The sequence below is a fragment of the Chrysemys picta genome, chromosome 1, assembly GCF_011386835.1.
Source record: "Chrysemys picta bellii isolate R12L10 chromosome 1, ASM1138683v2, whole genome shotgun sequence".
In the NCBI taxonomy this organism is placed as follows: Eukaryota; Metazoa; Chordata; order Testudines; family Emydidae; genus Chrysemys; species Chrysemys picta.
In genome coordinates, this window is record NC_088791.1 from 86,334,725 (window position 1) to 86,347,953 (window position 13,229).

The 13,229-nt window shown below is 39.1% G+C and overlaps 1 protein-coding gene across 12 annotated transcripts in view; it reads right to left on the reverse strand.

The window, feature by feature from the left end:
• Nucleotides 1–13,229, reverse strand: part of ANKS1B (ankyrin repeat and sterile alpha motif domain containing 1B) — a 771,828-nt gene that overhangs the window by 225,606 nt on the left and 532,993 nt on the right. For all 12 annotated transcript variants that reach the window (XM_065561011.1, XM_065561005.1, XM_065561000.1 and 9 more), the window contains one exon: nt 9,160–9,312. In XM_065561011.1, coding sequence (XP_065417083.1) covers nt 9,160–9,312 — 153 coding nt within the window. The remainder of the gene's footprint in view (nt 1–9,159; nt 9,313–13,229) is intronic.

Consider the following 13,229-nt stretch of genomic DNA (forward strand, 5'->3'; position numbering starts at 1 on the left):
ATGCTCCTGCAAGTAAAACACAATAGATTCTAACATTGCTCAGCTTTGATTATTAGTGCTTAAAATTGCTGTCAATCAGCAGTTTCAGTACCTGATTGTAACATGTTTTAGAAAGAGTGGAGGTGTTAAGGAAAGACAGACAGGAAAAAAACCTGCAACTTGTCTTTAAAACAGTCCTAATATAAAAACAAACATTTGCCTATCAGGAGAGGAGTAGGAGGCATTGTTATAAGGCATGGTTATGTTACTGAAGACCTTAAATTTAAAAATTTCACAGGGAAATTGAAAACTAATTTAAAGAACTATGACATTTTCAATTACAAGGTTTGCTAAATCAAACTTGTTATAATGGTCATGTTATTTGTAACTTTTATCAGAATGAGTGAACTATTTTTATTAAATTGACAAACTCCAAAGAATATTAAATATAGCGGTAAACTGATTATGTTATATTTACATATATTGTCTCATTAATTAGTTTCTGAAGAAGAATTGCACAAGATAGATGAAAAGAAATTCACTATTTCACCAGCTAACTACTTATACCTTTGATGAGATTCACAGTGGAAACGTTCCATACCTTCTGTTTTCCTCCTATGTATATTGTAAAACTGAACAAACTACTTCTTATTAACAAAAGGAACTATTTTTCCACCCACTTTCCCCTGAATCTGAGCCTTGTTGAGATCCAAGATGAAGTGGGAACAGATGGTAGTGCAGGGGAAAACTTGGAAAAATTGCCAGGGCTTGCACAGTATCCTAACCTTCACTTAGAAACAGCACAGGCTAAAGTTGCTGATATAGTTAAAAGGTGTTTTGTATTACCATCAAGAGCAGGATAAACAGTTTGTGCATCAGGCCAGACAACAGGTGAGGCAATCACAATCCACAGGAGATAATGTCAGTGCAGGACACTCATAAAACAAGCATCACCTCAGCAGAGAATCCAAAGGTAGTGAAGTAACTTGTTGCCACATTGGACACATGACTGTGGGATATCAAGTATTGTTAACTTCCAATAGGACATCTGGCAGAAGACAGCAATATTAAAAGCATAACAATAGGTTCTGAAAAACCAGCAACAACCATAGATGTTCAAGGACTCAGTGACTGATAAGGCCATTACCATTATTCAAAGTGGGAAGAAAAGGATTCCAGAAGGCAAGAGCCAACAGAAGAAATTGACCTATATGAGTACAGTACTGAGCATTTCCATCCTCGCACAACACAGCCCTCTTCCCCCCCGTAAAAACAAAAACAAACCCCAAACCAAAAAACAACCCAGTACAATAAAAAGATCTTTGAGGAGCTCAGTACGTATCCTGGACATGTTGAACACTTAACCATACAGGGGATGGGGAAACAAATTACAATATACATAGTTTTCATACAATTTGCTTATTGAACACAACGTATTACTAATACTATTTCAAAAAGAACTAGTCATCTAAGAGTTGTCATTTGGGATTACAGTTGCACCAGCTTGCACCAAATTAATTTAATATATGCAATAGAATTTTATTACTCCCAGGAGCTATAGAGCAAATTCATACACACAGCTTAGCATCATCAAGAAAAAAACATGCCAAGATAACAGTCATTCAATTCCTTTGCAGTGTTATGAAAATGTGATTGCAAATGTCATGTTTTATGTATATGAGTAACCATCCTATTGTCAAACACCCACAAAAAACTGCCTAACTGTAGGTATTTGGTCCTACTATTTATATTATATAGCAGATGTTTGCAAACAGACAAGCTGGGAGCATGTATTTGAATGAATTTTGAAGCTTTTCCCACTACACATTCCTCCAAATCAATCATATACATGAATTTATTGTTTCAGACTTGAGGTTATTTACATATATACCCACATGTGGATTGTATATTTGGGGTTCTTTATATATAAAACAGCTCAAAATGCAACTAAAAGGAATTTCTTAGATATGCTAATCACCTCTATATATAGACTACATAACTAGTAGCTGAAAGAACTGTAACTCAAGCTGCCTGCTAGAAATCTTTAAAGATTCCCATAATAACTAGGCAAGCAAGAAATACCGGGTTCCTAATATAACTATCATATACATCTGCAGAGAATAATAGACAGGTTCAGTCATTTCACGTTGGCTGTAATCTTTGAAGATCTAGCACAGCTGTGTGCAACCAAGAGTCCAATATACGTACTACACTGGAACAGCTGAACAAAATGACTGTTTGCAAACTTTTCAAGATCACAAATCACAATTGTAAAGTACTGAAAATAGTTAGATAGGTTAAATTTTGGGCTTTTGATAGACTTCCTTTAAATTATAGGAGTGCAAAATAAATGAAGTATCTTTTGAAATTCTTACTACTGGAAAAAATTGCAAAGCATTAATTACAATCTGGATTAGGCTCTACTATTTAAAACATGGGAAACTGTTGAGTTAAGGGCTGAAAAGTGGCTATATTTATCTCATCTCCTTCTAAAGCGAAGATACTTGGGGGAGGAGGTAATAGTCCTGGGCCTGAATGAGAAGGAACCTGCTGGTAGGGAGAGTCAGAGCCAGAAGTGTGTGAATGAGAGATGGGAAGTGTCACTTCCCAGTCTAATCTCTGCTGGACCCAGTTTCCTCTCCCTCAATGCTACTATGCTGGCTCTGCCCCACACATTACTAGCGCAGTGGCATTCGAGCAGAGATAGGAGCCTTGGAAGAAACAAATACCATCTAAAAATAAAGTGTGAATGAAAATCTGTTAAAAAACGCTGTGTGGTGTATTCTGCAAAAGCTTTTCATATTTTCAAAAATAAGAGGGTTGGGAGAAAAGTGGAAGAAAAAATATGCATTTTAAATCTGCATACCTTGTTTTGATGGGTTTAAGTATTATTTTAATGTAGTTTTGGGAATCCTGGATTCAAAGAGGCAACTTAATAAGATGAAGCGAAAATAAGCCCCAGACCATAAGGACTCTTATGACATTTAAGCCATCGTGTATGATAATGTAATACAACCCACCCAACCCCACAAAGCAGTAGCATCTGAAGGCATTGTGCCTAGAATGTGCTTGTTGCATAAAGGGGTCAGTCGATGGCCTTGTATGCATCTCACTCCTTTTGCAGAATCAAGCACTATCACCGATTCTAAATTATCCTGGACATTGCACACTGGGAATACAAAGATTGTGGTTGACCCCTGTGCAGGGGTGAGTGTGAATGGGTTCTCTGAGCCTTCTGCACTTTCTTCCACCATCATTTACTGGAGTGTAAAATTGGTACATTCCATTGAGTAAAAGCCCTGAGGGACAAGTACTGTGTCTATATGTTAAAAGCATGATTTCTAGAAAAAAAACATCACTATCGGTATTATATCATGTCCATATCCACCACAGCCCTTCAGGAAAGGCCTGATTGAAATGCTAATGAAGTAAGTGGAAAGATTCCTATTGATTTTAGTGGGCTTTCAATCAGGCCCCAAATGTGTAAAATGTTAGCAGAGAACCAAACCTTCTTAACAAGCAAAAATGTATGTATCCATATGATCACAATGCAAAATTTGGGTCAGAGTAGAACTCCCAATGAGGGACATCAACATGGCTGCCTCTTCTAAAGTCATCTGCCTACATTTAAAATACTGTCACTAACCCAGCTCTGATATCTATTAATTTTTAACTACATATATTTGTTATAAGTCCATATTCACAGAGCTCAACTTTGGCTAATTTGACTCAGGCAACAGCATCAAACTCCAGTCATTTTTAACAGGAAAGTTTCTTACCAATAACTTGAGTTCCCAGAGAATATTACTCACACAAGTCCCACAATCTTGGAAGCACTTCTCAGCACCAAAAGTCATGCAATCACTTGAAAAGCAATTGCAACCTTTGCAGTCAAAAATGAAAGTTCTGAGAGAGTCTAAAGGGCTGTGCTTCCAAACATTCTCAGTTCCTTTTAACTATTTTGAAATATAGCACAGGAGGTAATACTGTCTGAGAATGCCAGTTGCTGGTATGTAACTAGTAAAAAACCGTTCATTTTCCTTCCAGAATTGCCTCTGAAGATGGCACTCTTGGGAGATTAAGCAGTAAAAATAGCCATAGGAAAAGAACTTAGGAATTCTTAATTGAATGTAGATGGATGGACTACTCTCCTAAAAAAAGAGAAAAAAAGCATCCCATCTAGGCCCAGACTACAGAGAGCAAAGCTGAATAACCATATAGCAGCTGTACAAAATTCAGCAGTATATGGTTTGCATTTTTCAGTCAAGCTGTGGAACCTGCCTTTGCTCTACAGGAGTAGACTGACACTGCTTAGTGGGACACCTACCTGGTCATAGCAAATCTGAGCGCAGAGCGAGATTCATTTTGAAAATCTCTGCAGATCGTGATCCATATTGAAAATATCTAAACAGAGATTAATTCCTTCCTTGAGTTCGCTTCAAATAATAAACCACTGGTTTTTGAAAATATCTGTTCTTGTTCAAATTTTTCAAATGGTAGCCTACAGCACTTAAAACTTCATTTGTGCAGTCACAGAATCATAGAATCATAGAATATCAGTGTTGGAAGGAACCTCAGGAGGTCATCTAGTCCAACCCCCTGCTCAAAGCAGGACCAATTCCCAACTGAATCATCCCAGCCAGGGCTTTGTCAAGCCTGACCTTAAAAACCTCTAAGGAAGGAGATTCCACCACCTCCCTAGGTAACCCATTCCAGGGCTTCACCACTCTCCTAGTGAAAAAGTTTTTCCTAATATCCAACCTAAACCGCCCCCACTGCAACTTGAGACCATTACTCCTTGTTCTGTCATTAGGTACCACTGAGAACAGTCTAGATCCATCCTCTTTGGAACCCCCTTTCAGGTAGTTGAAAGCAGCTATCAAATCCCCCCTCATTCTTCTCTTCTGCAGGCTAAACAATCCCAGTTCCCTCAGCCTCTCCTCATAAGTCATGTGCTCCAGCCCCCTAATCATTTTTGTTGCCCTCCGCTGGACTTTTTCCAATTTTTCCACATGCTTCTTGTAGTGTGGGGTCCAAAACTGGACACAGTACTCCAGATGAGGCCTCACCAATGTCAATAGAGGGGAATGATCACGTCCCTCGATCTGCTGGCAATGCCCCTACTTATACAGCCCAAAATGCCGTTAGCCTTCTTGGCAACAAAGGCACACTGTTGACTCATATCCAGTTTGGCTTTCCCAGGCAAGCTTTGTGATTCTGGGAAGAAGAGTGGGAGATTAGTAGATGAATTCAAGAGAAATTGTAAAAATACATTCTCACCCTAAATTCATCCTTAAAGTAACACCATCTCCTTGTTGCTGATGTCGGTGAAAGATCAATCTGCCATAAGTGCCTGAATTTCTCTTACCCACCTCGTGGAAATAATTTAAACCATTAATGCAATTTGGGAGAGACGGTATAAAGAGCACTCCCCATAGGCTCAAACTATGCAGATAGAAGTCTGGTAAGAATTAAATTTAAGAACACATGAAGCTGAATGATTATGCAGGATAAAGATAAAAATTAATCATCCATAGATGAAATCATTTAGAATGTATGCAAGTAGAAGATTCTTGTAGTGTAGGGAGACTGCTGCTGTGGCTGCTAGATAAATGAATCTAGATGAAAGATGAACAAGATTTCTTCAGGGAGAACCAGTAGTTCGGAATAAAAGACACAGAGCAAGAGCAAGGAACATTTTGTTATTAATCGACATGGAGACGCATTTCCGCTTGAAAGCATAGGTCATCATTTTAGACAAATTATGCGATTTCAGAAGAATGTGCTTAATCTTTTTCAGAGAGCCAGACTGAGTTCTAGAAAAGGTCTAAACATCCACCCAGGCTAGATAAAGTGAACCTAAATCTGGATATAGAATTTCACCTTGCTCATGGACTAGGAAATCTGAAAGATAAGAGCACAACACAAACACTCCATTTTCAGGGCAAGGAGAACTGAGTACTAAGTCTGACAAGCCGAGGTCAGGGCTGTTAAAACAATGTGAGCTCTGTCCTGTCTCACCATCCCGAGAAATTCACAATAGAGGAGGATTGAGAGGCTGTCATAAATCTTTGATTCCAATGTAGGGGAAGTGAATCTAACAGAGTCTAAATCACAGAGACAGGGTCCCTGAAAGAGGATAGAGAAGGAAGTTGGAAGCCAGCATGAAGAAGTGAATAGTGCTTTTTCCCCCTGTTATTTCAAAGATTCAACTATTTGAAGCAATTCTACTCCGTGGTGCAAGGGAATGAGAGAGAATTTTGAAAAGGTTAAGGAAAGAATAACAGACACTGTAGTAGGCATTAGTTCATAGCTGTTAAGTTGCATATCAAAATAGTTGCTTTGTGCCAGCAAAATGGAGTGAGGAACTAGAGTAGCTAAATGGGTTGGCCTCTATTGCAGACAAAGACTCAAACTGCCCTCCTCTTTAGACTTTCTTGGAATATTCATTTTGTTAGGTATAGTAACCCAAATGGCAACTGCTCTGGGATTGCTAGAACTGATGTTGGAACCAGAATAAAAACTGCTCTGTAGCAAGACAGTAAAATTCAGAAGTCTGACAGTTCTAACCTACTTCTGCTTTCCAAAAAAAATTACAACTGCATACAACAGTAGATACTCACCTAAATTACAAGTTTGCTCACAACTATATTTTTATATGGTTGTTAATAGGCTAATCTACAAGAATTAACATGAAAAGAAGAAAAGAGAAAAGAAATTAGTAAAACGTATATTGAATAGACTGAGATGACACTTCTGAGCCTCTACTGCTTATGGCAGAAGGTTAGGAACAGAGAACTGTTAGGGTAAGAAATTTTGTATAACTGAATCTACAGCGTTCTGTTTGGTAGGTAAGAGGTGCGTAGCCACAACAGTTATTGCTTTTCAAATAATTCTAGAGCTGATGGCATCACGGAAGGTGTCTGCCAAAGTGGGAATGAGCAGGGACAATTCTCAAAGGAGACATAAGGTTAATCTTTAACAATTCTAGGATTCTATTCTGATTTGATTTACACCAGTTTTACAGTAGTGCAACTCTACTGACTTCAGTGTAGTTACTTCTCATTTACATTGGTCTAAGGCTACGTCCTCATTGCGGGGGTCGGGTCGATTTAAGATACGCAAATTCAGCTACGCAAATAGTGTAGCTGAATTCGACGTATCGGAGCCAACTTACCCCGCTGTGAGTACAGCGGCAAATCGACCTCCGCGGCTCCCCCGTCAACGGCGCTTACTCCTACCTCCCCTGGTGGAGTACAAACATCGATTCGGGGATCGAATGTCGCGTCCCGACGAGACGCGATAATTCGATCCCCGAGAGATCAATTTCTACCTGCCGATTCAGGCAGGTAGTGTAGACGTAGCCTAAGTGAGATCAGAATCAGGCCAGAAGCCTTTAATGAGGTTTAAAGAGCCACTGGGGGGAGCTACAGGGTAATTTGTTGCCAAATTGATTTTGGCAAAGTGTTCAGAGTGCATAATTATTTTAGAGTAGGTAGCATGGACAGGGAGCCCTGTGAGACAAAGTTCTCCACCCATTACCTTGTTCAGCTCAGTGCTAGTGATTTGTCTGTGTAAACTTCTGAAATAAAGTTTTTCCAGATTTTATTTCTTTGACTCTGTCTCAGTCTTCACAGTTATACTTAAAAAAAAAAGTCAGAGCTAGGATCTGGACAGTTTAGCCTCTAAACTATCTTCAGGTATGAATTCAACGGGCATTATGCATGTGTAGAACATCTGGGGAGAAATTGGTCCTTACATCAATCCATTTTCATGTTAATAAATACATGCAATGGGATTTTCATGGGACCATTGTGAGGAGAAGAAATTGTATCACATAATAATTTTATCTTTCAATTTATGAATTCTCTTTTTTCAAGTCTCTGTTCTGGGCTGCATCTGAGCTGTGCTCTGTGCAGCTCAGGGGATAGTGGAAGATGGCTTTATATCATCCTTATGCCCTCCCTTTCCCCAACCTTGCGGTTCACGGAGTTGTTCCCCAGCGTAAGTTAGAGCAGCTACTGTAACTTATGCCTGCCTGCCTATGGCCTGTAAGGGACTGTTCTGGCAGTCAGGGGTTGATGGGGCACAGAAGCACTATGGCAATGCCCTCTTCACCAGGGAGAGGAGTACTTCTTGTGGTTCTGTGGGGCGGGCAGAAACCGTGTGACATAAGCGGTCTTTGCCAGGGGACCGCCTACAGGCCAGTTCAGCTGTCTGTATGGATGCTTGGAGCAATTGTAGCAACCATGTTTTACAAATAGACAACAATTCAGTTGCAGATACCTTAACCTCTGAGGAAGTTATATATGATAATGTTTTCCTGTCAAGTTAGTCATTATAACAGTGCAAAATTGGACTTGCTCTACAGACAATATATAACACCGTTACAGTTACTTCCACGTATTTGTGCATCACCAAATCTATCGTAATTGAGAGAGAAGAAAACAAGGTTACAATCAGAAGTGAATAGTTAAAATATTTTGTTCCTTAAACATAGTTTATTGAGTACATTCAAGGTTTCTTTTATCTATGCTTCATCTAGCCTGAGTATATGGAAAAAATAAATTATAAGCAACCTTCTTGCAAGTATTGTTGCTATACTCTTCTCAATCAAACTGGAGACAATATGTTTTATAGTTATCACCTTTGTTTTCATGTACCTTTTGGAAAAACATACTTTAAAAGAGTTGTTAGTCTTCCTGAAGCCAAAACTCATACCATACCAATTTAGTTGCATGATTAAGAGAAGGACCAAGTAAATGGAAATGAAAGGTATATTAATCTCAGGTATAAAATATGTAATCCAGTGATTCTCAAACTTTTGCATTGGTGACCGCTTTCGCACAGCAAACCTCTGAGTGCGACCTCCTTTATAAATTAAAAAACACTTTTTTATATTTAACACTATTATAAATGCAGGAGGCAAAGCGTGGTTTGGGGGTGGAGGCTGATGGCTCATGACCCCCACAAAATAACCTCATGACTCCCTGATGGGTCATGACCCCCCAGTTTGAGAACCCCTGCTGTAATCTTTAACAATAAATAAGAGATAGGAACAGTTGATATTGTTATTTCTTTTCATATTATCTCTTTGATTTATAATGGGACACATCGAAGGGTATTTAAAAGTTTGATCATTGCAGAATTGCTTTTCATGCTACAAATAGATCAACTTACATTAACTAATTCACTCTCCCAGATTTTTTTCACAAGGTCCATCGATGTATAGCCATTAATCAGAAAGGATTTGGTATAGTCACCCAGTTCAATGGAGTCCAGCCACTCTGCCACAGAGGTTGGGTTGTAGCCATCATTACCAATCTGCTTCATCTGAAATATACAAATGACTAAGGATTACTAGAAATATTATTAAGCACCTTTTATGACAGCAATAAAATATGTTAAGTTTTTGGGTCAGAGTTATTTTCTTTTGACCAATAGATAGGTAGAATCAGAGGCTAAAATAGGGAAAGAATAAGTTAAAAATTACTTAGACAAGTTAGATGTCTTCAAGTCACCAGGGCCTGATGAAATACATTCTAGAATACTCAAGGAACTGACTGGTCTGATCCATTAGTGATTATCTTCTAAAAGTAACGGAAGACGGGAGAGATTCCAGAGGACTGGAAAAGGGCAAATATAGTGCCAATTCATAAAAAGGGAAATAAGGACAACCAGGGGATTACAGACCAGTCAGCTTAACTTCAGTACTCAGAAAGATAATGGAGCAAATAATGAAGCAATCAGTTTGCAAACACCTAGAAGATAATAAAGTGATAAGTGAGAGTGGTTCACAGTAAAGCTGTAAGGGCATATTGACTGGGGTCTTACAGGGATCAGTTCTGGGTCCAGTTCTGTTCAATATCTTCATCAATGACTTAGGCCTGGTCTACACTGGGGGGGGGTGTCGATGTAAGATACGCAACTTCAGCTACGGGAATACCGTAGCTGAAGTCGACATATCTTATTCCGACTTACCTCCCGTCCTCACAGCGCGGGATCGATGGCTGTGGCTCCCCCGTCGACTCCGCTACCGCCGCTCGTTCCAGTGGAGTTCTGGAGTCGACGGGGAGTGCGTTCGGGGATTGATATATCGTGTCTTAACGAGACACGATATATTGATCTCAGATAAATCGATCGCTACCCGCCGATATGGCAGGTAGTCTGGACGTACCCTTAGATAATGGCATAGAGAGTACACTCAAAAAATTTGAAGACAATAGCAAGTTGGGAGGGATTGCAAGTGCTTTGGGGGGACAGGATTAAAATTCAAAATGATCTGGACAAACTGGAGAAATGGTCTGAAGTAAATAGGATGAAATTCAATAAGGACAAATGCAAAGTACTGCATTTAGGAAGGAAGAATCAGTTGCACACATACAAAATGGGAAATGACTGTCTAGGAAGAAGTACTGCAAAAAGGGATCTGGCGGACATAGCGGATCACAAGCTAAATATGAGTCAACAGTGTAACACTGTTGCAAAATAAGCAAACATAATTCTGGGATGTATTAGCAGGAGTGTTGTAAGCAAGACACCAGAAATAATTCTTCCACTCTACTTGCACTGATTAGGCCTCAACTAGAGTATTGTGTCCAGTTCTGGGCGCCACATTTCAGTAAAGATGTTTAGTCTGGAGAAGAGAAGACTGAAGGGTGACATGATAACAGTTTTCAAGTATATAAAACTATATAAAAGAATCACACTGTTAAACAATAATAGAATACCATTTATTTAAATATTTTTGTATGTTTTCTACATTTTCAAATATATTGATTTCAGTTACAACACAGAATACAAAGTGTACAGTGTTCACTTTATATTCATTTTTATTACAAATATTTGCACTGTAAAAAACAAAAGAAATAGTATTTTTCAATTCACCTAATACAAGTACTGTAGTGCAATCTCTTTATCATGAAAGTTGAACTTACAAAGGTAGAATTATGTACAAAAAAATAAAACAATATAAAATTTTAGAGTCTGCAAGTCCACTCAGTCCTACTTCTTGTTCAGCCCATCGCTCAGACAAAAAGTTTGTTTACATTTGCAGGAGATAATACTGCATGCTTCTTGTTTACAGTGTCACCTGAAAATGAGAACAGGCATTCTCATGGCACCATTGTAGCTGGCGTCACAAGATATTTACATGCCAGGTGCACTAAAGATTCATATGTCCCTTCATTCTTCAACCACCATTCCAGGGGACACACGTCCATGCTGATGACAGGTTCTGCTCAATAACAACGCTAAGCAGCTTTCTTTTTGGGGGGTTTGGGTCTGCAGTTTCTGCATCAGAGTGTTGCTCTTTTAAGACTTCTGAAAGCATGCTCCACACCTCATGTCTCTCAGATTTTGGACGGCACTTCAGATTCTTAAACCTTGGGTCAAGTGCTGCAGCTATCTTTAGAAATCTCACATTGTCACCTTCTTTGTGTTTTGTCAAATCTGCAGTGAAATTGTTCTTAAAATGAACAGCATGTGCTGAGTCATCATCCGAAACTGCTCTAACATGAAATATATGGCAGAATGCTGGTAAAACAGAGCAGGGGACATACAATTCTCCCTCAAGGAGTTCAATCACAAATTTAATTAATGCATTTTTTTTAATGAGTATCATCAGCATGGAAGCATGTCCTCTGGAATGGTGGCCAAAGCATGAAGGGGCATATGAATGTTTAGCATATCTAGCATGTAAATACCTTGCAATGCCGGCTACAAAAGTGCCATGCAAATGCCTGTTCTCACTTTCCGGTGACATTGTAAATAAGAAGAGGGCAATATTATCTCCTGTAAATGTAAACAAACTTGTTTGTCTTAGCGATTGTTTGAAGAAGAAGTAGGACTGAGTAGACTTGTAGGCTCTGAAGTTTTACATTGTTTTGTTTTTGAGTGCAGTTATGTAACAAAAAAATTTCTACATTTGTAAGTTACACTTTCATGACAAAGAAATTGCACTACAGTACTTGTATGAGGTGAATTGAAAAATACTATTTTTGTTATCTTTTGTTTATCATTTTTACAGTGCAAATATTTATAATAAAAAATAATAAACATCCAAAATAGTTAATACATTTCAATTGGTATTCTATTGTTTAACAGTGTGATTAAAACTGAGATTAATCCCAATTAATTTTTTTAATCGTGATTAATTATTTTGAGTTAATCGTGTGAGTTTTCTGTGATTAATCGACAGCCCTATGTACTGGATCAAACTGCATATGCAAGAAAAATGAATTACACAACAGCATCAATGTGCAATAATATTATAAGTATCACATAATTAAACAAAAGTGTAACTATTGCTAACTTAGTCATATATTACAGTAGAAAATTTTAAAGAAGATTTAGGAGGTTTAGAAGGCCTTATATTTTGCATAGAATTTATGGTATGTTTGAAACTTTAATTCAGTGAGTGCTGGCAGCCAGTCTCCTACTTTTCTCTGCTATACATAGTTTTACTTTAAGGGAACAAAACAAGAGTGACAGGAGCATAATGCTTTTGAGCTTAAGTTTTAAGTGAATGACAACGTAATTTAAAAAGTAGAGACTGCTGAACTTAAAATCTTGCCTGAACCAATTGTATTTCTTTACAGTTTATTTGAAATGTAATTTGAATTCAAGGCAGTAGAAAAAATTTAGTTTGCTTTTGAAAGCTGAGTACTGTTCACCGAAATATACAATGCTGTCACTTCAAATACTTGGCAGACACCTAGCACATCATGATCTTGATCTTATTTTGTTCCAGTTTCCTGGAGGAACAGGCAAAACTAGGCACACTGCGGGAGTGGGTGGGGGGTGTCTGTCACTCTGTTCTCTGACTCTTTGTTGCACGTGCTGGATATAAAACTTTATACGATGAATGTGAGATTGTTGTCTTAGATCATAAAACAGGGACTGGCAGGTTTCCCCAGAGCTGGGGATCGCGGAAGCCCTGAGAGCTCTGATTCTGAGGCAGTCCACCTGGAGTGCTGTGCCTGAGTAGGGCACCCAGTGTCCCCATGTAGGGAAGTGGTGTGGTTCCCTGGCGCCCTGGAGAGTGACGAGCTCCACCGGACACCAGAGTGGGGCGGAGCCAGAGCACTCCAAACCCGCCCCCTAGAGGGTCAGAGGCCAGACAGGAAGTATAAGAGCCCAACCCTAAAGCTCACTCGAGAGGCAACCGCTGGAGAGGCCAGATGCCTTCGGCTCAGCTTCCGCTGGGAGACTCCAGCAACCAGCGGCGGACGTGGAGACTGGCCTGACCG